The following is a 27,924-nucleotide window of genomic DNA, read 5'->3' on the forward strand; positions in this document are numbered from 1 at the left end:
TATTTGTGTTGTCATCAAAACTGTTCCATAGGAAATACAATGAGAAGGTCATCCCTCATTATCTAACACGCTTATCCCTAGCAGGAACGTGAGGGGTGCTGGTGTGGTCAACGGAGAGAGGCAGGTTACACCCTGGAAAGGTCGCCAGGCCATCTCAGACAACAAGGAGTTAATCTGTATATTTTCCTACCTTCAGAGCTTAAACTGAACACTGATAGGTATCATTGCAATGCCTTACTTTCATTATTGTGTTTTAAACTGTCTTTGATTAAGTCAAGAAGGCTCATCTCCTGACAAGCATTGTAAATTATCTTAGGATATTATCTCCACCAGGGGTCGCATTTGCCAGTTGTAAAGCTTAGCTATGATGCACAAAACCTCATCCTGAAAACAAAAGGTCTTAACAATGAGCAGATGTTTGATTAATCCATTGGCTCACTTGTTAAAATTTAATCCAGTCAGATAGTCTTGTTCATAATAAAAAAACAGGATAGTGTAATTTGTTGTGAAGTTTATTTGTAGTTAAGCCACCACTTCGCTGCATGTAACATATGGTCATTTAACATCTATTGTGAGGTCAGCCTGACAGAGTCTGCTATTGTCTGGAATGTTACTTGGGTTTCAGAAGATTAAATTATAGCTCACTGCTGCGTATTCTATAAAACACATCTGCCTGTGGAGTAGAAACCACTAAAAACTACTTAAATGACTTTTCTGGACTAAATCTTCCTAAATATTTCTGTTATGACAGCATAAAAACATTCCCTGTCTGTTCTTTTAGCTAAAACAATTTAATTATGGTTTTTGCAAATATTGTATCTGACAATGACCATTTGTAACTCTCTTTTTATATATTTCAAATATTTGGCCAACATCTTCTCACAAAAAGCTCAGATGTTAGTTGATATGTACTAATCTGTGTTGTTAAATATCCAAAGGAGTTTAAAAAAATGTTTATCTTTCAAATAAATCAGATTATATCTCTCTCTGCTTAACTTCCATATTTTTCAAAAAATAGTTTTCCACAAGACCAGGGTCTACAACAAGTTCTATGTTTTCTTTTGATGATGTCTTTTGCTATAATAAGCAGCATTATTGTAACATGGGCTAGCAACAAAATTACAATATTTGGTGGAGTGGGGATGGAGGAAAGTCAAATACTAAAGAAACAGGGTTCAAGTTTGATTCTACGATGTTAAAATGATTAAGTGGCTCATAGGTTTCGTATTAAAATCAATCTTGTTACATTTTTACTTTAATTTATTCTTTTCTTTTTCTCCCAGTCAGCTACGTATGAATTATTGTTTTAGCAGATTTTTTTTCTAATTTGATCCTGAGCATCATTTCTCCTTCTGAAATTTATTTACCTATGTTCTTGATCACATAGTATTCTGTTTCTCTCAGTCATTTGTCCCTTGATGGAGGGATTAACACAGTAAAATCTTTGTTTGTTGCCTTCCTACAGAAACTACCACTGATATTGTGATTCTGTGTTTAAGTTCTGCTCCTTTCCTGGAGGAAGCCATCAACAGAGCTCTTACAACTGAGGGTACTCTGTGTTTTTCCTTCCCATAAATAGTACCTCTGCTTCCAAGCTTCTATCTTTTTTTTTCCATGTCTGCTTCTTGTCCTCTCAGCGTCTAGCTGGTCACAGCAGATGGCTGTCCTTACTGAGGTCGGTACTACTGGAGGTTTTTTCTGTTTAAAGGAAGTGGTTTCTCTCCACTTTTGCCACATGTTTGCCAAGGATGAGGGATTAATGTAAAATCTCCAACTGAAATAAAGCAGTTGACCTTCAATCAATAGAATCATTTACATCCTTTATAGCATTACATCATCAACTAAATTTGACTGTATTGTATACACTCACTACTGGCAACCTTCACACCTTACCTGTATTGGACTTCTAGTATGCTTTTCTGATTTACTTTTCTTTTTTTTAATTCAGTGATTAAATGTAACTACTTATTCTGTGCATTTCTTTCACATAATGTAATTTTTTTTAACCGATTGTCCTTTATTTCCATGTAAAGCAGTTTGAATTACCCTTACCATAGCACTTTACTATGCTCAAAGGTGCTATGCCAATGCTTCATTTTGTTTTCAGGACTCCCTCAATTCTTCATGGCATAGATTCAACAAGGTGTCATGAACATTCCTCAGAGATTTTGGCTCATATTAACCAGAAAGCATCACACGATGGCTGCAGACTTGAATCTCAAATACAAATACTTTGTTGGGATGTGATTTGGAGATAGTGAACAGCATTAGAGCATGGTGTACTTGCTTTCAAATACTAGACATCAGGGGTAACATCAAATTTCGTAGAGAAAATTAAAGCCAGAAAGCCTTAGTCCAATGTCAGTCCAGCTATTGCTTCTCACTGGTTATTTGTCCTTTTTCAGGCCATTCTATGTAAACCTGATCAATGGGTGTGGATGAAAATCCTAGTAGATCAGCAGTTTCTTTGCCAGTCAGACCATCCCATTTGGCACCAGCAACCATGTCATGTTCAAGGTCACTTAAATCCAGTTTCTTCATCATTTTGATACTCTGTTTGAACTTCAGAAAGTCATCTTCATCATATCTGGATGCCTCAGTGCACTGATTCTTCGGCATGAGATTTTATCACTGTGTTAACAAGCAACTTAACAAGTGTATCAAATAAAGAGGCCAAGCAATTATATTAGGATAGAATTGGAGTGCAAGTACTTCAACTAATTGGATTATATTGAAAATTGTATTGATTTGAACTGAATTTAGACTAAAAGTTGTAATTGCATATCAACTAAAGCTATTTGTCTAGTAAAGTGCCCTAAAATGGCATTTGTTGGGAAGTGGGTGGTAGAGGTAAAAAATGATAGGCATCTTTACTAGCCTATTATATGTACAATTGTATGTTATTGTTAACATTACTAATAATTTAATATCCACCTCAGACTATACATATTAGAGGAAGTAGGGGTGGCACTGTCTACTGGTTCATAAAATGTAGATTTATTTGGGGAGGTTTGGCATCATGTGAGCTCTTTCCTAATATAAGTTCCCTTTGAACCAAAATGGTGGGTGTACAAAGCTTGTCATGGCTCTGACAGGGATGGTTAGGCCTTTATGGCTCCAGGATGTAGGAGTAGGATATTCCAGAGTTCAAAGTGGTTAAGCCATGTGTGATCCTGTCGGGGCAAACCCTTTCCATTTCTGCCAGCAGCAGAAGAAAGGGGTTATTTATTACTCTGGTTTTCTTAGTTCCAGCTTTTTGCTATACCAATTATTACTGATATGGATCAAAAATATAAGTCCAAAAGTTAAATGCAACAAAATACTTTAAGGTTTTTTTTTTTCAGTTCTTCAAATATTTTGTTTTACATCCATTACTGAAAGCCTTACTAAAGAATGCTGTTGTTTTTTCAGCTCAATTGTAAATCACAAGCCTTTATTATACGTGTGTTGACTTCTTCTGTTACAATGCCAGTAGCGCAACTGGGTCTGGAGAGAAGCGCTGGGTGGCTTCCAAAGAGCTCTTTTCCACAGCTGAAGCCACTTTACCATGGCTGTTTTCACCACAGCGAACCACAGGCCCTTCTGTGAGGTTGCTGCGCTTCCGTTGTGAGCCTCTCAGAACATTTCAGGCCCTGCTCGCCATAACAGTGCAGCCAACGCCACTGACGGATCAAAGATCACCTTCTGCTTAACAAACAGCAACACACTCGGCCTATCAAAAACATCTGGGAGTGGTTGGTTGCAGCTGCTGGTGTGTGCCCACACCCTTGAAACAATCAGAGCAGATGTGTAGATCATCTCACGTAAGTTACAGATGTTTCTGTTAGTCAGAGTCATTCACCACAGGACGCTTTTTGAGGTCCTATTAAATTTAGACTGTTTGTGCTGCACCCAGATTGGGTTTGGTGCCTTGGGTTATGCCGCTGGCTTGTGGGTTGTCGCTATTCAGTAAGATGATTGAAAACAGTGCTGAATGCAAAGTGCTCAAAGAAAAGAGTGCAAAACAGTGTTTTCTTTAAGTGGGTGGGGGGAAATATTATCATCAATAACAGAAGGACATAATGCTGCAAAATCTTTTGGCACATTTCAACCAACAGATGCAGAATTTACGTAAATTAGAGGATTATTTACCCAGTGAGATTTGTAATGTTTACTGATGCACAGTTCATTGTAATTTTGAATTACTGTAAATCAAAGCATGCAAGTTGTTTGTTTTTCCATGTTACCTTTATGTAACATGGAAAAACATGTTACTAATAATGTTACTAATAAATTGATTATTATTAAAAATTTTCTCTTCTGTGCAAAGAAATACATATTTTTTTAAGTTACTTGCAATATAACAAAAAATAGACTTGAATCTAAATTAAAATATTACAATTTAAATTAGCCTGGGTGTCTTTATACCTTGAAATAGAATTCAAATGAATATATTTGAATTCAAAATGAAATTGCAAAAATGAACAACCATAAAATGCAACAACCTATGTATATGAATTTTTATTTTTCAACTAATACTCAGTTGAACAGAGTTAATGACAAATAATGCAGTATTTTTTAATAGGACCCAATGACTTGCCACACCTTGACTTTGCAAATCTGTTTTACAAAAGGTTCTCAAAATCAATCAGTGTTGAGGAAATTTCATGTCCATGGCCAACTTTAGGCAACCTCTAGTTACTTTCATACGATTTGAATTAAAATCTGGTGAAGCCATCCTTGGACGGTTTTAGATGTTCACTAGGAGTCACTGTGATGCAAAAAAATGTATTCCTCTTGAGGTTTGTAGCAGAAACAGTGTTTTTTAAATTTATTTTTAGAACTATTAATAATTCATATAACTCAACAAAACTTTCAACTCTATTTTGAAGAAAGGTTACCCCAGGGCATTATGCTGCCACAACCCCTCTTCACTGTGGGATGAGGTGTGTTTTTTTGTGTAGGAGTTGTGACCAAAGAATCCAGGAATAATTTCATCATAACATAACACATTCTCTCACAAGGTTTTGGTAAGCCAGGCTTGGATGTTTTCTGTCATGTTGCAGATAAGCATGCAAAATCCTGCCGTCAAACCTTTTAGTCAAGCCAAATTTCATCTCGTCTTTTCACAAATTTTGGAAAGATTATGAAGATTTTCTAATATTTTATGAAATTGATCTCGTTTGTTTTTGCTGCACAATGTATTGCCGTGAAATTGTGTTGCACTGTTTTCCCGATTGATACATTTATACACACTGCAAACTGTGAAAGGAGGCAAGTGAGAAATTGACTGATAAATTATTAAAGAAATGATTTCCTATGTAAGCCTGGCACTGCACAGACACCTAGAGAGCGGCTGTAGCGTAGACACAGTGATGAAGTGTAGTTGATGTTAAAACCAGACCTTTTCAGGTCTGGAGAGAATCCTTCACTCCCACAGACTCCCTATGGTGATTAGAAAAACACTTTGGTGGACATTACACCCTGTTTTTCTTTTTCTCCGCTGTCTCTGCCTGCTCTCTCTCTTTGCACCCTATTAAAACAACATCTTTGGTCCAGTCTGACCGAGCATGACATCTGAAGCAAGGTTCAGTAACCTACCCTCACCATGACCCTTCATAGCTCATTCATAGGAATAAAACGGCTTCGTTCTGTACATCAAAGAGGGGTCTTCTGTTTTTACTGGCTCTAAATCTTCCTCAGGTCTCTCCGGCAACTTGAACATAAAAAAAACTATGAGTAGATTATATATATATGTAATTATATATATATTTTTTTCTCAAATTTAAATTGTACAAGAACTATTTATGTACTCCTTTCTCACCAGCATGAGTTTGTTCTCAAAGTGGATATTCTTCTAGCTGTCAGAAGATTGCTGAAGGCTGCTTTATTATTTCTGACATTTAGATCCAGAAATGAGGCAGTGAAATGTGAGAACATGTAGAGAAGGAAGTTAATAAGGTTATCTGTGCTATAATGGCACTTTGTGATAAATCTCTCTGAGGCTTTTTGAGTGAGCTGTTATAATTGTTAATCAATCCCTTATAACTGCACAATTAAATGGAGAAATATAGGTGAAATTGTTTCAGACTTGTGCCTTTCACTTCTAATTGAAATATTAGTGGGAAAATGACTATAAATCTCAGTAACAGTGTAAGAGTCGAATTCTTATGAAAGCTGTTTGTTCCAGACATTTCATTTGAATTTCTCTGATGTCATATTTTTATGACTCATTTGGCCTTTTTTCTGTTTGGATTTACTTGTTTACTCACAGTGTTCAGCACAAGTACATGATGAAGCACTTAGTCAAATGTTGGAAAATAAACCTTGAAAACTTATCTTCTACAATGTTAAAAAGGCCAAGGCTGCCTTTTCAACATGTTGATCTTCCAAACAGCTTTAGTCAGCCTGCTACTGAATTATTTTTGCCATCTGAACCATTTCTGAGTTATTTGGTTGAAGATTCTTAAGCTGATTATTAAGGAAAAATAATAATTTTGCTTCATGAAGATTGTGATTCAAATCCTAAGTGACTCAACAGTAGGGTTAAAGTGGATGCAGTTATTTTTAATTAAATGCTTACAAAATAATTTCCGCATTAAAAGGATTTTGTGGGTGCAATAATTTGTAATCTTTAATGCTCCATCCTGATCATGGGCGCTGTACCATTTTTTAAAGTGCTACTGAATATAGCGTTTGTGAAAACCAAAGCACATGTGGCTTTTTACAAAATAGCAGCTCTCATGTTTAACATCTGTGCATGACTAATACTAAAACACGACATACTGATGTAGAAACTTCCCATGGGTGCCTCTTACTCCACATCATTGTAGTGCTCTATCCTTTTTGCCCAAGCGTGCCATTGATTTCTCTGGCTTTGCTGCTTAGAATTGTTCTTAAACTTTTGACAAGCATTTATTATGTTTCCCAAGATGGATTTAATTTGTGCAACAGGCTGTATTTCATGTTTTGAAAAGTTTCACAGATAACTGACTTGCTGTCCAGACCTTCAGAGATGAATGTGTGTAGTTAAAGCTGGGTCTTCATGGCCCTTTGATGTCAATATATTCCCCAATACTTGAGCAGCATCAAAATAAGCTGAGATTCTTAAAGGGGCAGTGTTATGTAAAGCTTTAGTTCATTCATCATGATATATTGTTATTCCCTCATCAAAAACATATCTGAGGTTTTGCTTTGATTTGCTTTCATCCGTGTTTGAGAAATCCTTTATTCTCCCGTGGCAACCATTCAGCTGTGCAAAATGCTTGGGGGGACCAAGCGCAGCTTTTGAGGACAAAACTCTTCCTCAGAGCTACAGCTTCCAAGTCAAGCACTCTTGCCCTGCAACTAACCCACTCAGCTCCTTCAGACTAGCTAGCAGCAATTAGCATACGCCTGGTGGAATTGCACATCTGCTGAGCTCATTATACAAGCTACTTCTCAGTGCAAATGTTGCTGTAATAGTGGAGCGATGACTTTCTGAAGGCAGAGCATCAGAAAGAGAAAGAGTTTCTTAAGGAGACAGAGGCCTAATTTCAAGGCGCTAAATTATGAAGTCAAATTTCTTTTAAGCCATATTTGATATACAGCATTTGGTGACATAGTGACTTGATTGCGCTATAAAATGACACAATGTGGCAATAAAAGATACAATGAATGAATATACTATATTCATATTATATACAATATACAATATTCCATCCACCCATTTTCTAACACCCTCGTCCCTAGTGGGGTCGGGAGGGGTGCTGGTGCCTATCTCCAGCTAACGTTTCGGGCGAGAGACGGGGTACACCCTGGACAGGTCGCCAGTTGCAGGGCAACACAGAGACAGACAGGACAAACAACCATGCACACACACACACTCACACCTAGGGAGAATTTACCTAACAGTCATGTTTTAGGACTGTGGGAGGAAGCTGGAGTACCTGGAGAGAACCCATGCATGCACAGGGAGAACATGCAAACTCCATGTAGAAAGACCCCGGGACAGGTATCGAACCCAGGACCTTTTTGCTGTAAGGCAACAGTGCACAAGTACTGCACAGTGGCAACTGCGCCACTGTGCAGCTGTTATACAATATTCCCAGAAGGGAAATTTGCATTTAATACTGCTACTTTAAATTTGAGGAGACCTTAGAACACAATATTCAATTCATCCATTCATTCACCCATTGTCTGGGTGAATGAACCAGATACTCTCTCATCTGGTTTCTAGCTGTCATTAGGTAAGTTGATGGGTACAGCCTGGACAGAGCCTTTCTGAATGGATGTTCTCCCAGCGCATATGTAGATTCTGTATCCTTCTGTTATACGTGTTAGGTAAAATTGTCTAGTTTTGTTTTCAATGGGCTATTTAAGTTTATTTTACATGTTCAGCGCTTTTCACTTTATTGGCCAAAATTAATGTATTTCTAATGTTTTTGGAGACTTGTTTTAGGATCTTGCGGTCTCCTTTCATGGTGAACTTGGAGGGATAGTTAGACTTGCGTCTGCTGGTAGATGTTCAATGTATATATGTGCAATGGTAGGCATTTTAAGTGAAAATAAAAGTTTATCCTTCACCAGAAATGATTTTTTTTTTTAAAAAAAGCACATTTAATGAACATATTAAAAGTTTTTTTCTTATTGTTTAGTTGATAATATATTGAGTTTTTTTTATATTGTTTGAATTTATATTAAATATATGTGCAAATGTTAGAAAAACATAGATTGTAGTTGGAACTCAAAGTAGGCACATCTTTTAATTGTGCAACAAAATGAAAACCAACCAAAGGCATTCATTTAAATGATGTAATTAATGCAAATTGGTTGCCTAAAATGGAAAAAGAAAGTGTTGTCAAAATGTATGCGATAAGACCCAGGTGTCTGTTCTTTTAATTCTGCTCAGTTTTGCCAGTGGCTATTACATATTTTAACTCTAATGTAAAACAGGATAACCAGCAGCTTTTTGTGCAATTCTTTCACAAAACTGAAAACCATTTCTAAATGTTCCATCCTGTTTCTCGTTATGCAACTGTCTGCTGAGGAGCATGGCCATTTAAACCACCAGCAAGACCATTTAAACCTTTGTGATCCAACACTTGATATAGTTGATTATATTATTAACTGCACATCTGTTATTTTTAAAGTACAACTTCATTGCAAAACAAACAAAATCTTTTAACACAGTAACTTTTCATGAATTCATGGAACTGTTTAGCTTCTTCACAATCTAATTTACTAAATGTTTACACATCATTATATTTATTTACTTTTTATCAGAAATTTCTTGCTTATTCAATTTAGAGGAAATGAAAAATGATATGACTTTTATTATCTGCACTATAAATAAGGAAGAATAATTTACTGGCTTTAGGTGGGTGTGGGTCAGTTATGTTTCCTGTGGAACCAACCAAAAAGCTTCACATCTGCCAAGAAAAAATATCACAGCCACTGACTCAGGACAGGGAAAATAGTTTTCATGGTACTAAATTATTCCTGTTTATATTGTCATCCATGATGCTTTCATGATTTAGTAAAGTTCAATAAGGCTACCATGGCAAAGACATGAAGGAATTCCCTCAGGTTTTTTCACTCTGACCCTGACTGTGATTGCTCACTTTAGTGCCAAATCTTATTGCTCAGAAAACGATGGAACGAATAGACAACAAAATCTAAACATTCTCAAGTGACAGCACTAGCAAATGTGAAGTAATGAGATTATACCCCTTTTTTGCTGAAGTTTTTTTTTCCTTCAAAGAAATGTTTGCTTGAGCAATTTAATTGTTTTGGAAATTCCAGGGCATCGCCCTCAGAGCTGTGCATTCCTTGTTTCCACTACACAATGCATTCCTCAGGAATAAAAGTGATCTCCATCAGAATTGGTCAGACCCCCAGGAAGGTCTCAGGAATTTCGTCCAACAGGAAAACAAAATGTCAGACAATGTGATTGATAGTGTATTAATTAGAGAGAAGTCTTGGTCGTAGGTGTCTTTGTTATATGCCCAAAAACGGTTCAATCTGAAGCGGTTTTTAGAAGCAATGAATCTGAGGAATAAAGAATATTTGGGATTCCAGTGTTGTCATATACATTGCAGCTGCTACCATAAAAATATAAGAACAAAAAATAATAATAATAATATTCTTTATGTGGCAGACATTTTAAGAAGGTTCTGTATGTTTACATTACATTGCTTTTATGAATTTTATGCTTTTGAATACGAACATGAGACTTCATTAATGGGAGGTTTTGCATCAAATTTGTGTCAACTTCAAATCTCTTTGATTACAAATGAATTAGGTGATAATTTCCTATAATAAACTCATAGTCCACTCATAGAACTGTGATTTTGTGACTAATATTTAATATTAGAGATGATTTAAAGTTGTTTTGGTTTGATCAGAAATGTACTGTTGTTTTGTAAGTCTGTGCTACAACAGTGTAAACCAGAAGTATGAGGCACCAAATGCTTGCCACATTTTGTAGTTTTTATAAGACCCAAATGCAGGCAAGAAGTAATGCAGGAGGATTTTGTTGTGTTTCTAAAAGGAGTAGAAGGATCTTGAGCCACAAACCATGGGGAAACAGGAGGAGAAATCAGAAAGAGACAATTAAGACTGGAGGATTAAATACTAGGAAACAGTAATTGCTGGAGCAAGGAACCAGTGAGTCTAGCTAATTGAATGGGCAACAACACTTTGGGGAGCATGACTACAGGGAAGAAAAAATGACTGATACAGAATAGATACACGGAAAATAAAAAAATAAAAAAACTCAGAAAAATTTCCAACGGATCATAACAGCACGAGTTTCTAAATGAAGATCTGGATTAGTTGAAAACCTCTACACACATATATATAAAGATTACAAAGCCATCCATCCATCCATCCATTATTGGGTAAGAGGCAGGGTTGCACACCAAACAGGTTGCCAGGCCATCACAGGGCACTGCAAGGTTTTCTTGCAGTAACACATTACAGATGTTAGACGTGTTTAGCTTCATCTCCTGGTGGCAACTGTAAACAATATAAAATCTGTTGACATGCAGTAAATAGGAATAAAACAAGTGACTCATAGACAACAAGCAGCTTACTGTTTTGTTGTAACAGAAAACATTGTTGTCAAAACAATGTATGAAACACACAATGTCACTATGTGGTAAAAGGACTTTTTAGCCCATTGTATATTTACAGTGACTTTGAGGATCTCTGTCAACCATAGCTCTGTTTCGCATTCATAGAGTCACACATATTTGAGTTCAATTTGTTGCACACAAACAAATCATTCCGCCGAAGTGCATGCTGTCGAGGAGAAGGAGGGCTCTGCCAAATTTAAATTTCACCTCTGGAATGAAATTCAGTGAAGAAAACAAATATGATCCTTTGAAAACTAGGCTCGCTCTTTCCTTGAGATAATCCTGAATTTATTCCCTTTGTCTTCTATTTTAGTGTGGAAATAGAGGAAGACGTTTAGTATCCACACTGATAAAATATCTCCCTTTCCCCAATTACTATTCCAACCCACTAGACCCTGGAAAAAAAAAAGTGTAATATACTTTTTTTTTCAGACTTAGGGCAGACACAGTATTTCACTTTGGCACTATAAATTCATGTGAATGTCACAAAATTTTGAATATAAATCCATATATACGTATATATATATATATAAAAATTTTGAATTATATTCAAAATTAATATAATGAATATAATTTAAAAAAATAAAATAAATATACAGTATATATATATATATATATATATATATATATATATATATATATATATATATATATATATATGTATACCGTGTTCATTGTATGCAGAAGCAGAAATCGATCAAATCTATTAATTAACCTCATGACTAAAAACAAGGAGCTCCTAGATCTGTTTTCACACAAATGAAAACCATCTGTGCACTCAACACCATATATCCTCCTGAAAGGATCACGCAGTGTAGGTCTATGCAGAATAAGTCCTTACAGTGCATACAGTGAATATGGGCAAATATGCAGTGAACTGGTCTCAAATTTCTCAAATTGATTTATATAGATCGTTTCAAATAACCTATGAACTTGTCCCATTTCCATCTTTCAGAGGTAACATTCACAGACGTGGAGCTCATATTACCACACATGCAAAACAGTCTGCAGGAAATGTTCTGACAGGGCTTCTGGCTAGTGTTTGGTCTCAGTAAAGGTCTACATCAGACCTCTTGTTGAGATAAGTACCCTACTCTCATAAATTCATAGCTAACCCATGTCATAGAAATACTTCCCAAAGTGTTTTGATCCAGATAGCTGGCAAGTCCAGTCTCTCCTTATCCACTTTTAAATTAAAATTAAAAGCTTGTCCTGTCTGAAATAACAATATGTGTTGTGCAAGTTAATTTGTGTTTTAGTAACTGTGAATTTGAGTAAAAATACTAGTTATAATAATAAACTAAATAATAATAAAATAAAAATAGTAACAAATAAGGCAAACAGACTTTAAAAGTATTTTATAGTTAATAGGAATATTGAAACAGTATTTTATCTAAAAAAGTAGGTCTATAGTAATCTATCTATCTATCTATCTATCTATCTATCTATCTATCTATCTATCTATCTATCTATCTATCTATCTATCTATCTTGAATCTGTTACTCAAGTGCTGTTCACTGTGACTGACAGCATAGATTAAGAAAGAGTAGCCAGTAATCGTAATCAGCAGTCTGGGGGAATGTTTTGAAAGGCAAGAAGGGAATTTGTGAAGCTCTGGAAAACTGATTGGAGCTGAGTTGTATACTGATTATTTCTTATATTTTTACCAAGACAGGGAAAGTAAGGTTGATCCCAAGTCAGATGAACAATTTCATGGATAAGTAAGTGAATGATGAATCTTACTTCTTCCGTAAGGCTGGCTAATCTATTACTATCTATTACTGGTGTTGTTGCTGAGGGCAGACAGATAGGTGAGTTATATCATGTTGTGTTCTTCTAATGGATCATTGACAAACTCTTGTGGATTAAGTTGAGACTCAAAAGAGAGAATTTCAGTCATGGAGTGAGCTATGAATAAAGATTAAAGCTCAAGGTAGGTTGTTTGAGGACGTTAGGAGATTAAGATAAAGTTGTGATTTTTAATTTTTTTTTTTTTTTTACTGAAATCATAACTTGTAAGAATCTAGTAGGATTAACACAATCAAGACAGACAATCTGGCTGATGAATAGGATCAGTGACATGAACAGTGGAAGCTGCACTGCTCTCAGAGAATATCCTTGTTCCTTCAACTCAGCGCCAAGTCTAAATTTCAGACACACACACAGTTGTCTTTATGAGAAATTACAAAGTAAAAGTAAGTAAACATGAAACCTACAGAAATTCATATGTTATAAAGCGCAACTAAAAAATGGATCCTATTGTCTGTGGTAAACTAATTCAAAGGTTTTTAAGATGGAACCATTTTTGTTTTAGATCATAGTAACATTTTCTGATAGACTGAGCTTTTCTTCCCTTAACTTTATCACTGATTAAATTTGATCTGTTTATTATTTCTGCCATGGCCTCTGAGCGGGGATCAGTGAGCCAAGCGCTGTGGTTTTTGTTCCAATTCATGGTTTAATATCTCTAAAATAGGCATGACAGAAAAATTACTAGGACTACAAGCTTGTGATGTGGACAGGGTCTAACCTCAAAGTAGAACTGCAGATTTATTCTTCATTACCACACCTTAGTTTTTATTCATAATCTGTTATGACTCACAGGAGCAGTGAAATAAGTATCTATGGGCACTGAGCTACAGTCACTCCATTATACATGTGCTCATACATTTTCACAGAGTCTGTACTAATCTGCCTGAACCCATAACTAAATGAATCAGTTTGACATTTTAATTTCAGCACATCTTTTCATCTTTGAGCATACATCACAGTGAAAGACAATTCTCTCATCCTCACAAGTTTTCTGATAAGAATGCTAACAGGAAATTTGACAATACATAAGTCTATAAGTCTACAAGACTTATACTGAAATGAATTTGCAGACAAAAAATTGATCTTGATAAGTGCCTTTGGCCTTCCTTAATCAAACCCGAGAAAAATAATCTCATCTCATTTATTACTTTAACTCACACTATAAAGAAGGCTTAGCAGTAGTTCTTGAATGAATGGCACCCTGGCGAGCTACCAGACTGACTCAGTTTAATTGCGGCCTGTCCAGGCATTTTGGATTTTGAACTAGAGATAATCAAATTCATTGCATATTTCTTACAAAAAGCAAACAGACAAAGCACTTCAATAGCTAAAGCTTACTTTAGATTTCAAATTCAACTTTAACCACGGCACACCGCCATATTCTTTCATACCATGCAGACCATAGAAGAGAGGCCAATCCACACTGAAAAATAGAAATAAACAAAAGAAAACTTTTTTGTGAAGCAGGAGATTTGTTTCTTTTGTTAACTGAATGCTATTGCTGCCACCTGGCTGATTGATACGCTGGGTAGAGAACCACATCACTCTCATCAAAAACGGTCTCTTATCAGTTTTTGTGAAAACAGAAAACTGAATAAAAAGGGTTTTTTTTGTCATTTTATCATATTTTTGTGTAGCCCTACCTTTATACACTAACTTCTATTAAACCTTGTAATTGAGTTGTGCAGACATTGCATTTTTTATACATTGTCCTCTATTATCCTTTCTGAACACTATCAAACTTTATGTCCAAACAAGATGTGTATTAAAACAAAATCTATTTTCCTGAATTGAAACTGTGACAGTTTTTGCAGGCAGAGTAGATGATTGTCCCTGTGGAAGCAAAGTACTGGGCTATCAGGGCTTTTTTGGGAGGTGCATAAATGTCTATATGAGTTTGCGTACACTGCTGTCACAGTTATAATGAGAAGCTGGCACCTCTGGAAGTCATTTCACTCTGTGATAGAGAGGTTCACATAGTGGGGGTAGATGATTGGGCTGCCAGGAGGGAAAAAAAAAGATTTAGCTGAAAAAAATCTTGTGCTCTGGCAGGAAGCACATTGTCCAACCACTTTTCATTTATGGCTTGGTTTTTGTATTCACAGCATACAAAACAATACATCTGCATCATTACTTTAAATCATGTGTACTGTCATTGGATTTATTTATCATAAGTCAAACTACTTTATTTTGTTTAACCAAGAGTAAGTATGATGTCTTTTCTTTGTGATCACGACATAAATCCTGAAGATGCGTCCAAACGGTATCAGATGTTCCTCAGTACGACACTGGCACAGCGGGTAGCACTTTGTTGTGCTCTCATTTATCAGCTCGAAACAAAACATGGCACAGGTTCAGTCTGTTTTAATGCTTCCAATGACTGACAAGGTAGCAAGGCACAGTTATGACTCCTGCACTACAAGAGATAAAAGTGGGCTTCCTCCAGGGAGCTGACAGATGATGCAGACGATGTGCCTTTCAAGAGTCACAAGATCCCAGGAAAAGTTGCGGGCTTTGTTTCTGTTCTAGACTTTAGATGAAAAATACCCCCAGGGGGCTCCTTGACTGCTAACATCTGAGGGAAAATGCTTTGTGTATGATGGCTGGGCCTTCTTGTGATGCTGTGTTTTTGTTGAGGATATTAGGGCAGTAGTAAATTAACCCTTGGAAAAGAGCCTGAGTGCCCTTAAGCCAGAGCCATTATTTTACATTACAGTTGTTTACATTGTGTCTGATAAGTTTTTTTTTTAAAGGTTTTTCTCTCATGTTAAAATAATTTTATTGATAGTGTCACCAGTCTGGGCAGTTTTCAAAATAGACAATCACATTGTGCTACAGTTTCTCATCACTCATAAAGCATCATCGTAACAAACTTAAAGAGGACTTATCATGCCAAATTCACCTTTTGCACATTTTTATACTTTTATTTGGGTCTCAATTGTGTTTAAAAATAGCCAAAGCACTCAAAGCAAACACCCAGTCAGTTTCGGCTACAAGTTAATATTTTTTGGTGTCTGGAAAATGAACCTCCCAATTGTTAAATCACAATCAACTGGTACCACGCCGTTACCTAGTAACCCCAACCGAGCACCACCCCTCGCCTAGCAACCCAAGTGGAGCTCCAGCATGTTTGATCAGCTAGTTTCAGCTGCAACAAAACAGCAGTCATTGGGTGTGCTGTACAATGACGGCTGGAAAAGCAAGTGTTTAATTTTGCACTTACCATCCAAAAACTACTTGCTGCATACTTGTTGATTGGGGAGGAGGCTCTACTTCTGCTTTTCAAAGAGGTATGGTTGTATAAATGTGCATCTGTTTACAGCCATTGTCAAGTGCGAGTGTAAACATTGAGCATTAGGATCCCAGGATCTTAGGTTGTTTTGTAATATGATTTCATTCTAGTTTCATTAGTATTTTGAAGGTTCTCTTGCGCATCACAGAAAACTTAAGGTGATACAAACAGTGAAGAATAGTGGTAAAAATACACAGTGAAACCTCAAACAGATTTGTACCCAGTAAAGTTTTGAAGACTCGTCATCATGGCTTGGGAAGTTCTCTGAGTCAAACTCTCATTCAGATATGTAAGAATGAACCCTATGCAACTATAGTCTTTCTTAATATATGTGAAAATCTGTTAAAAGTTTACCATCTTCCATAATATTTATTAAAGCCAGCTGGTCAGCTCGACTCATGTGGTGACATGCACCCATATACAAAGTGGAATTGTTAGCTTATTTTCTTCAGCGTGGTTTTGGAAAGAAAAAAGTATTGTTTGTGAATTCCTGTTGTTGAAATCCATACATCATCATCAACACAATGTGCTTGTTGTTGTCAGCAGGCACTTAAGTTTTTTGTTCTTTAGTAATTTAATTACTGGATATTGAGCTTTGATTTTAAGTTGAAATTAAATATATACAGTCATTTGAAAAGACTGCTAAAATAAATTACGTTTTCTATGATATTCTAATACATTTGGACGCAACAGTGCATGATGGGGAAAATACTCTACTAGTAAGCATTTGAAATATAAAGTGACTTACAGTTCTCTTTTGGATAGGTTGGTGGCACCAGAGTTCAGCACAAACCTGGACTGCCTCCTTGCGGTATCTCCTTAAAGCAATCACAGCCGCAGCAGCAGCGCTGAAGAGGAGAAGAGCAGGAGGTTGCAGCCCGTCACGTGTTGAATAAATCAGATTTTGGAGACGGACGTCCACTGCTCGGCCCCCACATCGCTTGGTCTCAGTTAGCGCGCAGCAGCCACAGCAGTGTGTCTGCAGCCGTACAGACAAACAGGTAGAGGCTGCCGCAGAGCTGAGAGCGTCCCCTAGATGAGGAAAGTTTGCCGCAAGTTTGCATTTTCACTTTTCGTGAAGAAATCCGAAAGAGGCTGTGAAGGATTTCTTGAAAGAAACTAATTCTGCAGAGAAGATCTCTTTAGGCTACTCACTGAAGAAGGAGACCCAACTATTTTTTTCTGGGATGGATGCAACTTTCACGTTGTGCTTCATAACGGGGAACTTATAAGAGCGTGGATTTATTGTAGTTCTGCATGAAAAACAGCACAGAGGAACAGATGAATGTGAGTATCATTCACAGTAAGGATCTTCTCACTCCCTCATGAGATGGGCTTGACTGTCAGTGCAGTCTAAATATCTGAGAATAGTCATTAAATTGCTGTCAATGCTTTTGTAAAAAATTAATAAAACAGGATTATGTCAACTTTTGTTTTGCATTTAGGTGGCTGAAACATTCATTTTAACTTGAAAAAGTTTGATATAATAGTACCTAGATTTTACTGAAGAGACACTTTTGCTTAGAAGCACTGCCCACTTCTAACTCTTTGTAAAATTACAAAAGTTCCGCACATAGCCTATACTTTGAAGAGCGGCCAAAGGAGAAAAAAAAGAGAGAGAGATTTACAGCCCGTTTTTGTCGCTTGTGATTAAAGCCCCCCAGAGACGAAAACATTCCTCTCAAACTGTGCAGCATGAAGTTATTGTCCTCGGAGCTCCTGCAGCCGCTGCAGCGCTTTTTACGCCTCATTCCTGCGCCAGTTGAGCCCAAACCAAACGGTTCCACATGACGGCACAATGACTGTGACGGCAGACTTATGTTCATTAACCGTGAATGGGCTCTTCCTTTCCCTCAATTAATAAATTCATTAAACCTCCACAGGGTTTCATCACCTCGCACCCGAGTTGTGGTTGTGTCGGTTGGTATGGTGCAGTTGGCCACGACAAATGTGCTTAGTTGTTTTCATACAGATAACAAAACCTTAGCACCAACTTCAGTCCAGAACTTTATGCTGATGTTTGCATGCAGACCAGGTTTAAATCACAATGGAAAAGAAGAAAGCCTGCTTGAATAAAGTCAGTGTTTTATACAACTTTTCATAAAACTGTCTGTTCCATATTCCGTCTCTGAGATGTCCAGCTTTCCCACTCCAGAAATTTCTTTTAAATCCTAAAAGTACTTGAATTCTAAAAAAGTACTTAAAGGAATTGTCCAGGATTGTGAACTTAGGTTTTATAAAAACATAAACAGGTCATTAAAAAAACAAAAAAAACAAAAAAAAAACTTTTTTGGCATCTTCATTTAAACCAAACAGTTGGTCTTGGAGTTGGATTTAACAGCTTGGGAGGAGACAAGACCCTACCAGATTTGTTCTGTCTTGACGGTTTATTCTTCTTAAAACTGTCATGGCGCAGGTAATGAGAAGCTCAGCAGTAGAGCATAAGTACCTTATACAAAGGCTATTATTCCTTGAGACAACAGTCCAGGGTTCAACTTCCGACTCTAGACTATTTGCTTCATATCCGTCCTCTCCTTTTGCTACTTCCTTCCCCGTTTGGCTTGGTGTTAATAAAGGCCACCTGTGAACAAAATCTAAAAGAAATAGTCAAAACAGTTTGCTAAGTATCAACACGCTTACATAGGGCAATTACCTACACTGATGTGATTGTTTCATGGGAAATAAAGGTCGGAGGCTGTGCAGCACTGATGATTTTTCAGTGAGAAACACATGCTGATAGTGGAAAACATGTTTTTTCCAGCCAGGCTAACTCTTTGATATAAAAGTAAGGTGATGTAAAAAGGAAAATTATTATAGTGGTTTAAGTTTTTTTTATTTTTACATTGCCTTAATTTTCTTTGAGTGGAAAGAATTTGTTTCACACAGGAGGGTCATTTGTGGAACACTTCGGCCGACCTCAGTTTCCTGTGTAAATAACTATAGGTTCCTGTGTAAATAACCACTCATTTCAAATGTGATGACTTTTCATAAAGTAGTGTTTACATAAACCACTATGATGTTTGGAGATCAGGTTGGTTTTAATATGGTGGAAGTCCACTTTGGTCCTTTCCCCTTTCTAACAAGTGTTTAACTTCAGCTCCTGGAACCATCTAATCTGGATTCATACAAAATGAAAATGCCAAGGGAGTTATCTATTACAGGTAGACATCAGGATGTTTATAACAGAACATCACTTCAGAAAACCCTGGATTATCCCTTTAAGTATTCTCACATACGGTGACCTTTTGTTTTAGTTGTTGTCTTCTTGCATCACTGGTACTGTAACTAAATGCACATGTGTTTTTACTGATGCAGTACTGTGTGCTGCTGCCAGTGCAGTGACAAAAAGTTTCACTTTAAAATATATCATTATTATTTTAGCTAGAACATTTTAAACAAATAGTTAAACAGACCCATGCTGCTCTTGATGTGGTAAGAGGATGATTCGTCTTGTCACGCACCCTCATATACTCTGGCTAAAGGGCTCGGGGGGGGGGGGGGGAAGAGAAAGTGTGCCTTTTCAACACAGTGTTTGTTATTACCAGGGGAGCACACATGCATGTGGAGGCCCATGATGGCTTTTCCTGCTCTTTTTACATGCACACAGAGCGAGGTTTCAAAGACTAATGTGAGGCACAGAAACGGAGCACTTAGTTTGGCCAACATTCATAGCATTTTAGTTTGCTTTGTGCTAAGCCTGTCATCCTCATGTCCAGGCAATCTGCTGCTCTGTCTGTGGTTTCCATTATGGCTCCTCTGAGCCTCGCTTGGCTGGCATGGTCTTGAAACCACAGACGTTTTCTTTGAGTTAACTGGAATTCTGACATGCTCATTTTACAAAGTCTGTCACTATATTTGTCCCTCTCTCTGATGATAATAAAAATTTAGTTGTGTTTATTAAAGTAGGTCAGCTGTCCCATTGCTTTTGAGGAATATTCTACTGTATTTTGATTTATGCTGCTAGACCTCAAGCTGTTCTCTGAGTAAGTGAAATTACAGACATAACACAAGATTAAAAATATGTATGTTTGCAACTTCATATAGACAATCCTGAAATGCATATTACTAGATCAAATGCAAAGCAGTTGTTTTAGCTTCATGTGCAACAGCAGTTTCCATCCATCCATCCATCCATTTTCTGTTCACCCTTGTCCCCAATGGGGTCGGGAGGGTTGCTGGTGCCTATCTCCAGCTACGTTCCGGGCGAGAGGCGGGGTACACCCTGGACAGGTCGCCAGTCTGTCGCAGGGCAACAGCAGTTTCCACTACTTCCAAATACTAAAAGTTTTGTTTTTTTTGTAAGTGTCGTTATATCACATTCAGTGTCTGTATTGGCTCAAGGTGAGAGACAGAAGTTTGCTTTTGTTTTTAGTGGAACATGCCTAACCAGAGACGTGTTTGGTTTTGCAGCAGTGCAGGACGTAAATAATACTTCAGAGAAACCTGAGAAGTCAGGTACATTTTGGCAAATCTGCTTTCTGAGCAAAATGGAACACATTTTCCATTATGAGGTGTGAATAACAAGAGAGGAAGATGAATCACAGCCCTGATGTTTTCAGCATTCAGTTCAGTTCATCTAACAAAGTGCTCAGAAATATATTTGTTTCAAACCTACTGCTTTGGTATTGTTTGGTTGACAGGCTTAGTTTTAAGGATTTAGGAAGAAAAATGAGGCCACTGCTAAAGTTATTACTAACAATCTCACACACATACAGTGCCTTGCAAAAGTAATTATTGCTTTGGATTTTTTCCACATTTTGTCACAGTACAACCACCATCTTCAATGAATTTTATGATAAGTTTTTGTAATGGATCAACACAAAGTGGAATTTAACTATTCAGTGGAAGGAAAATAGTGTATGTTTTTAAAAATTAGTGATTAGAACAAGTGTAGGTTGCATTTGTACTCAGATCACCATGAGTGAATATCTGTAGCACTGCCTTTCACCGCAATTACAGCTGCAAGTCTTTTCTCTACTAGCTTTGGACAGCTAGAGGCTGCAATTTCTGCCCATTCATCTTTGTCAGAGGAGAATGGAGTCAATGAAAATGTACTTTAATTTGTTACTACGTACATTAAAATTCATTTTCATTTTCATTGACTCTATTCTCTTTTTATTGACTAGAGCAGTAGTCAATAAAAGGAGAGTATCATCCTTTCGATGATACTTTACAAGGAAAAAATGCAAGAATAAACCAAAAGTGAAAACAGATGCTGAAGAAAAAAAACAAAAACAAAAAAAAAAATCAAGAAATTACAATGAAAAAGCCAACTAGAACAGATGCGACTTGAGTTGTGATTTAAAAGTAAGAAGAGGGTCAATATTGCAGATATCAGGAAGTAGAAAATTCCAGAGTTGGGGAGCAGAGTGAGAAAAGGCTCTGCTCCCCTTGGTGATGAGGCGGAAGGAGGGAACAGTGAGGCGGGTAGAAGAGGAAGAACAAAGAGAGCATGAATGAGTGGTGATGTGCTGGAGGTCAGACAGATTTTACAACATTGCCACAAATTCTCAAATAGATTTTGGTCTGCATGGGGCCAATTTCACAAATGATTACGCTTTAAGCTTAAGTATTCCATTGTAGAGCTTTCTGTCTGATTGGGGTCACTGTCCTCCAGGATGGTGCTGTCTCAATTCTTTTGTAGGCTCAATAACCGTTTTTGTGACGGGTTGTATTTAGCTTGTGTTCATCCTGAAGAAAAGCATCTTCACAGCATGATGCTACCACCATGTTTCACACTGTGACTGGTGTTAAGGTTTAGTTTTAGTATCCTGTCACACAGAACTTTGCATTTGGGTCAAAACGTTCAATAGTCTTAGCCTACCAGAGCACCTTCGTCCATGTTTACTGTTTCTGATGCATGGAAATAAGTTCCGGAGGAAATTACTAAACATAATCTGTGGCTCTTGATGCATGGGAGAATATTGTGTTTTTCTGAATGAGAGCACTTTTACAAAGAGTTTATTTTACAGAACTGCCTCTTGTCACCATTACATTAATAAAATATTCTACCTTTGGAGTTCTGTTTTTCAGAAACTAAACTTATATCGCGTTACGTTTGTGCGCCTGTGTTTGTTTCTCCCTTGGTGTACTTATTGGCATTAGTACAAAAATGTGTTTTCCTTTCTTTCTATATATTTTTTAAACCACACACTTTACTAAACTTGGTATTGTGCAATTGTCTTACCCAGCTGTGTCTGCTATATCCATTAGGCTGAACTGCTCTGCAGAGGTCCACTGCTGGAGCTCAACTAGAAAATGCATTATTTCAGTCGTGGCATTTGGTCAAAGATGAGGGCCTTAAAATGCTCCCTTTTGTGCTTTGGATGTTGAAGTTTATCCCCACTGTTGCTGTAAAGTAAATCAATACTGAGACTACAAAGTTCACACAGAGTCAAGATTTTCAGGCTGTCATGGATGTGTGCTTATATATTTTTGCCAAGAGGAGAACGTGCAAGGCGATCCAAGTGATGGAATGTAACGGTGAATTTCTAGTGCTTGACTTTTAAGGTTGTGCTATTTGGAGTTTATATTGTCTTCTTGAAAGAAATATGAATTTGAACTTAATGTAGGACATTAGGATCAAAGTTAGTTTTGCTGCTAACTACAGACAGCCACTTGCAACACTTTATTAAATTACATACTTTAAAACAAGACCCTCTAGGTTTCTTTCTGCTCACATAAAATGGAATTTACTACATTAAAAGTTAGCATTTTCTGTGTTGTGGGCTTTGAATTATGGCAGACTGAAATTAGGCCTGGAATCTTGTGTACATATGGCCAACATCCAGAGGACCTCAATTATAATGCTGTCGAGCCAGAAAAAGGGAAAGAGGTAGACTGCGTGGAGCCCTTCAATTCTGCTCTAGCCTACTACTCTGTCACTCAAACACACCGCTACTACCGTGGCTGAGACAGATCACCACACTGCGCTCACAGACACATGGGAGAGATTTAGTGGGTACACTCGCACTCATAAACACCCGCATATATGCACATACAGATGTGTTGTGAATGTTTCCATGTATGTGTCTGTTAAACCACTGGGGGGAGTCTTGGAAAGCTTTCTTGAGAAATTTTGGTGTTTAGAAATTCAAGCCTGTGTTACGTTCGTCTTTATACGTTTCCTTCAAGCTAAAGTAGAACTTTCTTTGAAAACAAGGAAAGTAGTTTTGAATTACTTCAATCTAGACAGAACCGCACACTACTGGGAAGCCAGTTTCTCCATTTGATTCAAAAGACATGATAATTTTCTGTGTGCCAAACACTTAGTGGTTCAGGATTATTCAGCAGATGGTGACTATCTTGTTGAACTGTTTCCACACAGCTTCACAGTGTCTCCCATTCTCAGTTACAGATTGTCTGTGGTGGAGTGGGTGCAATGCCAAATTTTTCATGGATGCTTTTTGCTATGGAAAATCTGTTTTTAAAATCAGTTTAAGGTAGCAAAAAGTGTTTTTTTTGTTTTGTTTTTTTTAAACTGAACATGTATCCTGTGCAATTCAAATGATTACAAAAATCCTTTAGAGGGAAAATGTGTACTGAATACGTTATAACAACTTGGTTGCATAATTGTGGATCCTTAAGCTTATACTTTTTTTAACCACCTCTAATTCAATATTTGTTATGTAATGGTCTAGAGCAAGACTCAAACACAGGCATGAGACAGCCAAGTGAAAATAAATAGCTTTACTTAAAAATGCAGACGACAGAGAAACAGCCTTATGTGAAGATAGGATGATCATCTTCTTGATTTTAATAGTGGTTGGCTATAAAATGGAATGTGAATCAAGAAAAGCAGGCTAAAAATCCCAAAAACAAACAAAAAGAAAACACCCTATATTTGTAAGTAATCTGGTTAACTTCAAATGACAAAAAATAATCTTTTCACATACATCAAAGGGTCTTAATAGGGTTGTTTTCTTAAGAGATTGCACTGTTATTTATCAATTTCAAGACTGATTAGTCCTGCTTTGCTTTCTGGTTTTTGCTACAAATAGACATTATATGTTCTATTGTCTCACTTTCCCCACACAACTCACATCTTCCTGAATCAGTATGATCTGACCAACTGAGAGATATTTACGCTCAAAAGTAAATAAGGTGAAACTGTGTGGAGCTGTGCGAGGAGGCAAGAAATTGAAGTTGATTTCAGAAAATATAAGAAATGGCTTATGAAATACCAAAATAAAGCTGAACACAAAACCAGAGTCACAAAGATCAAGACAATTTTAGCATTCTATCTCCCTTTGAGAAGAGTCAGTCGGCAGCCCACAACTTAAATTGGCAATATTTACCCAGTCTGTCTGGCAAAAGTTTTCCGTAGTAGATTGAGGACATCTCTTTCCCACAGCCCTCTCCAGGTGACCACACTGGTTTTCGATTGGATTTTGTTCTGTATTCTGTTTTCCTTTGTTGAAGTAATTTTGTTGGGTTTTGTCAAATGCTTGCAGTCGCAGTGAGGCTGAACAATAAACTCATTTTTCATCTTCGACTTTCTGAAGGTTTTGGTTCAAATCCAGAGGCGCAGCATTATTTGTACCAAAAATATTGGGTACAGCCCTGTCAGTTCACTACACACATTTACCAAATAATACAGGGTCATTTTACACCTGTACTGTAAAGACAGCGTTTTGAAAGGTTGTCTTTAATGTACCATGGTAAACAGTTTTTGTGCCCTTGTAGCTATGGTGGTTCTTTGTAACCTCTTTGCAAACTGTGGCTTTAGCTAAAGGATGGAAATGAAAGTTAAGCTTAGCTGACTTTTGCAGCTAAATTTTATTTATGGTTGTTTAGATTCTGTATAATTGAAGGCCTGGTGGAATATGGAAGGCTGGACTTCAATCAAAATGTGGTTCAACAAATTATTAGTTTAAGGGGTACACACTTATGTAATCAGGTTATTGCAGCTTCTCTTTTTATTACATTTTCCTTCTAACAGATTTATTGCTTTTTCACTTAATGCAGGACACATGTCACATTAAAGGTGGTGTGTAAACTTTTCATATCCACTGTAAGTGCAACAGAAACACACACTCCCTGCTTTACATGTGAACATGCTCCTCCAGAAAACATGTAGGTTTTCCAGGCAAATGTGATTTTCTCACCTTATTTGCATGAAACTCCCCCAGACTCACTTTCTGAGGGGGTATGCTGTGGTCCGGGTTTTGGCTGCTTCCATAGAAAAGAAGAATTTTAAAGAAGGAACAAGGTGCTGACTTATTAGCTGAGCTAAGACGTGTTGGAAAATTTTATATACTAGACCTTTTCTGTATTATGGTAGAGAAATCAGCCAAAAAACATATGAGAAGGTGTTAAAGACATTCCTATTTTTTCTTAAAATACCTTAGAAATATTAAGTAAATATTTTTCCTGGTTCCTGGTGTTGTGACACTTTGATATGACTCAGGTTTCCGTCTTTTTGTGTTTTTTCAGGCTTAAAACGAAGAAGCAAAGATGAAGACAGCTGCCAAGGGTTTTGGAAAGTTTAAAATGGATCCTTTGCACTCTGAGGGGTGGTTTAGCAGAAGGATAGTGCTAATAGTGTATGTGGCCTTGGAGCTTTTAACACTCCATTCATCTTTTGTCTTTGGGACCCTTGAGCTACAGCTAGATGAGGAACAACCAGCTGGCACAGTTGTGGGTGATATCAGCGCTGGACTTCCTCCTGGTGTCACGGCTTCCTTGTATTTCATCTCTGATCATGAGGGCACTGGAGTGGGCAGTGATTTGGACATAGATGAAAGCACGGGTATAATTAAAACTGCCAAAGTTCTGGACCGGGAGTTGAGAGACAGATACAGCTTCATTGCAGTCACCATGACAGGTGTGACTGTTGAAGTGACTATCAACGTAAATGATATAAATGACCACGTTCCAAAGTTTCCCCGAAAAAGAGTGACATTTAAAATTCCCGAGCAGACAGCCATTGGCACAAGATTTCCTCTTGAGCCAGCTGTGGACAGTGATAAAGGACAGTTCACAACACAGGGTTATCTTATCAAGGATGGAAATGTTGGCCAGGCCTTCACCTTGGAGACAAGGAGGGGAAGCAGTGAGGTTCTCTTCCTGGACTTGGTGGTCAATGGCATTCTAGACCGAGAGAAAAGATCAACCTACACGTTATCTTTAGAGGCCTTTGATGGCGGTTCACCCAAAAGAACTGACCAGATAACTTTAGATATTATTGTACAAGATATAAATGACAACGCTCCTGTTTTTAACCAGAGCCGCTATCATGCTATCATATCTGAGAATCTCCAACCAGGAAGCAACATCCTCCAGGTGTTTGCAACAGATGCCGATGAGGGTGATAACGGGTTGGTGCTGTATGAAATCAACAGGAGGCAAAGTGACCCCGATCGGTACTTTGTCGTGGACACTCGCTCTGGGATAATCACTTTGAACAAGCCGCTGGACTTTGAGATGAGAAGAGTCCATGAGCTTGTGGTCCAGGCTCAAGACAATGCAACCCATCCAGAAGTGACCAATGCCTTTGTAACCATTCATGTCAGAGACTACAATGACAACCAGCCCACCATGACTATCATCTTTTTAAGTGAGGATGGGTCTCCTAGAATCTCTGAAGGCGCGCAGCCAGGCCAGTATGTAGCACGGATCTCAGTCACCGACCCAGATTATGGAGAGTATGCCAATGTGAATGTGTCGTTAGAAGGAGGAGATGGAAAATTTGGCCTGACAACAAAAGATAGCATCATATATCTTGTGTGTGTGGACCAGATTCTGGACCGGGAGGAGAGGGACACCTATGAACTGAGGGTGATGGCAACAGACTCGGGCACACCCCCACTACGGGCGGAGTCCTCCTTTGTCATCCAGGTGACTGACATCAATGACAACCCTCCTCTTTTTGATCAGCCAGTGTACAGACAAGTGATCCCCGAAGTGGTCTTCCCAGGCAGCTTTGTGTTGCAGGTAACTGCAAGAGATAAAGACCAGGGGCCAAATGGAGATATTAACTACAGCATCCTGCAAGATCCAAGTGGCTACTACAGCTGGTTTAGTATAGACTCCATCACAGGCATTATTACCACTCTATCCCAGCTGGATTATGAAAAGAACCCTAGTCCCAGTATAACTGTTGTTGCCACAGATGGAGGAAAACCTCCCCTTTCTTCCACATCAGTGGTTAACATCTTACTTCAGGATATAAATGACAATGAGCCTGTTTTTGAGAAAAATTTCTACAACGTGTCCATCAAGGAGAACACAGCTCCAGGGACCTGCATTCTACAGGTAGGACTTTTTTTCTCTGGATTTTTGTTTTAGTGAAAGTATGTTGAGAGATTAATGTTAATCAGAACTCCTCCGGTTATAGGCCGAGTTCCAAAGGTGCTGCCTGAAAATCACAGGCAAGATTTCTGGAAAGACAAAACTAATGTAAATTCATAGAATCAATAGCAGACAATGTTTCTGTGAGTTTATTGAGACCTTTCATTCCTCTGAGGCAAATTATTTTTATTGGTAAAGCTGTTGAAATTGGATGGTCTTATTGAGGATTTACCTGCAATTTTAGGCCAAGATGATCTCCATTTTGGCTGTCCTTTCTTTCACCTCTCGAAAGGTTTCCAGGGTAACAGGGGCAGTTTAAAGTACCCTGTCAGCTCAGACACAAAAGGGTTTTTCACATACACAGGCAGAGACAAATTCAGGGCTTTATCTAAAGAATTATATGTTATGTCACTTTTAAAAGGCAACTTAATT

At 37.6% G+C, this 27,924-nt stretch overlaps 1 protein-coding gene across 2 annotated transcripts in view; it reads left to right on the plus strand.

Annotated features, from left to right (window-relative positions):
- The first annotated feature begins 17,028 nt into the window (after positions 1 to 17,028).
- LOC114161900 (protocadherin-16-like) overlaps positions 17,029 to 27,924 on the plus strand; it is a 93,687-nt gene continuing 82,791 nt past the window's right edge. The window contains exons 1-2 of one of the 2 annotated variants that reach the window (XM_028045540.1): positions 17,029 to 17,487; positions 25,636 to 27,456. In XM_028045540.1, the coding sequence (XP_027901341.1) occupies positions 25,657 to 27,456 (1,800 nt within the window). In that variant the 5' untranslated portion in view covers positions 17,029 to 17,487; positions 25,636 to 25,656. Of the gene's footprint in view, positions 17,488 to 25,635; positions 27,457 to 27,924 lie in introns of those variants that run through there. The other variant, XM_028045541.1, reaches the window with a different exon arrangement.

The sequence above is a fragment of the Xiphophorus couchianus genome, chromosome 18 (genome assembly GCF_001444195.1).
Source record: "Xiphophorus couchianus chromosome 18, X_couchianus-1.0, whole genome shotgun sequence".
In the NCBI taxonomy this organism is placed as follows: Eukaryota; Metazoa; Chordata; class Actinopteri; order Cyprinodontiformes; family Poeciliidae; genus Xiphophorus; species Xiphophorus couchianus.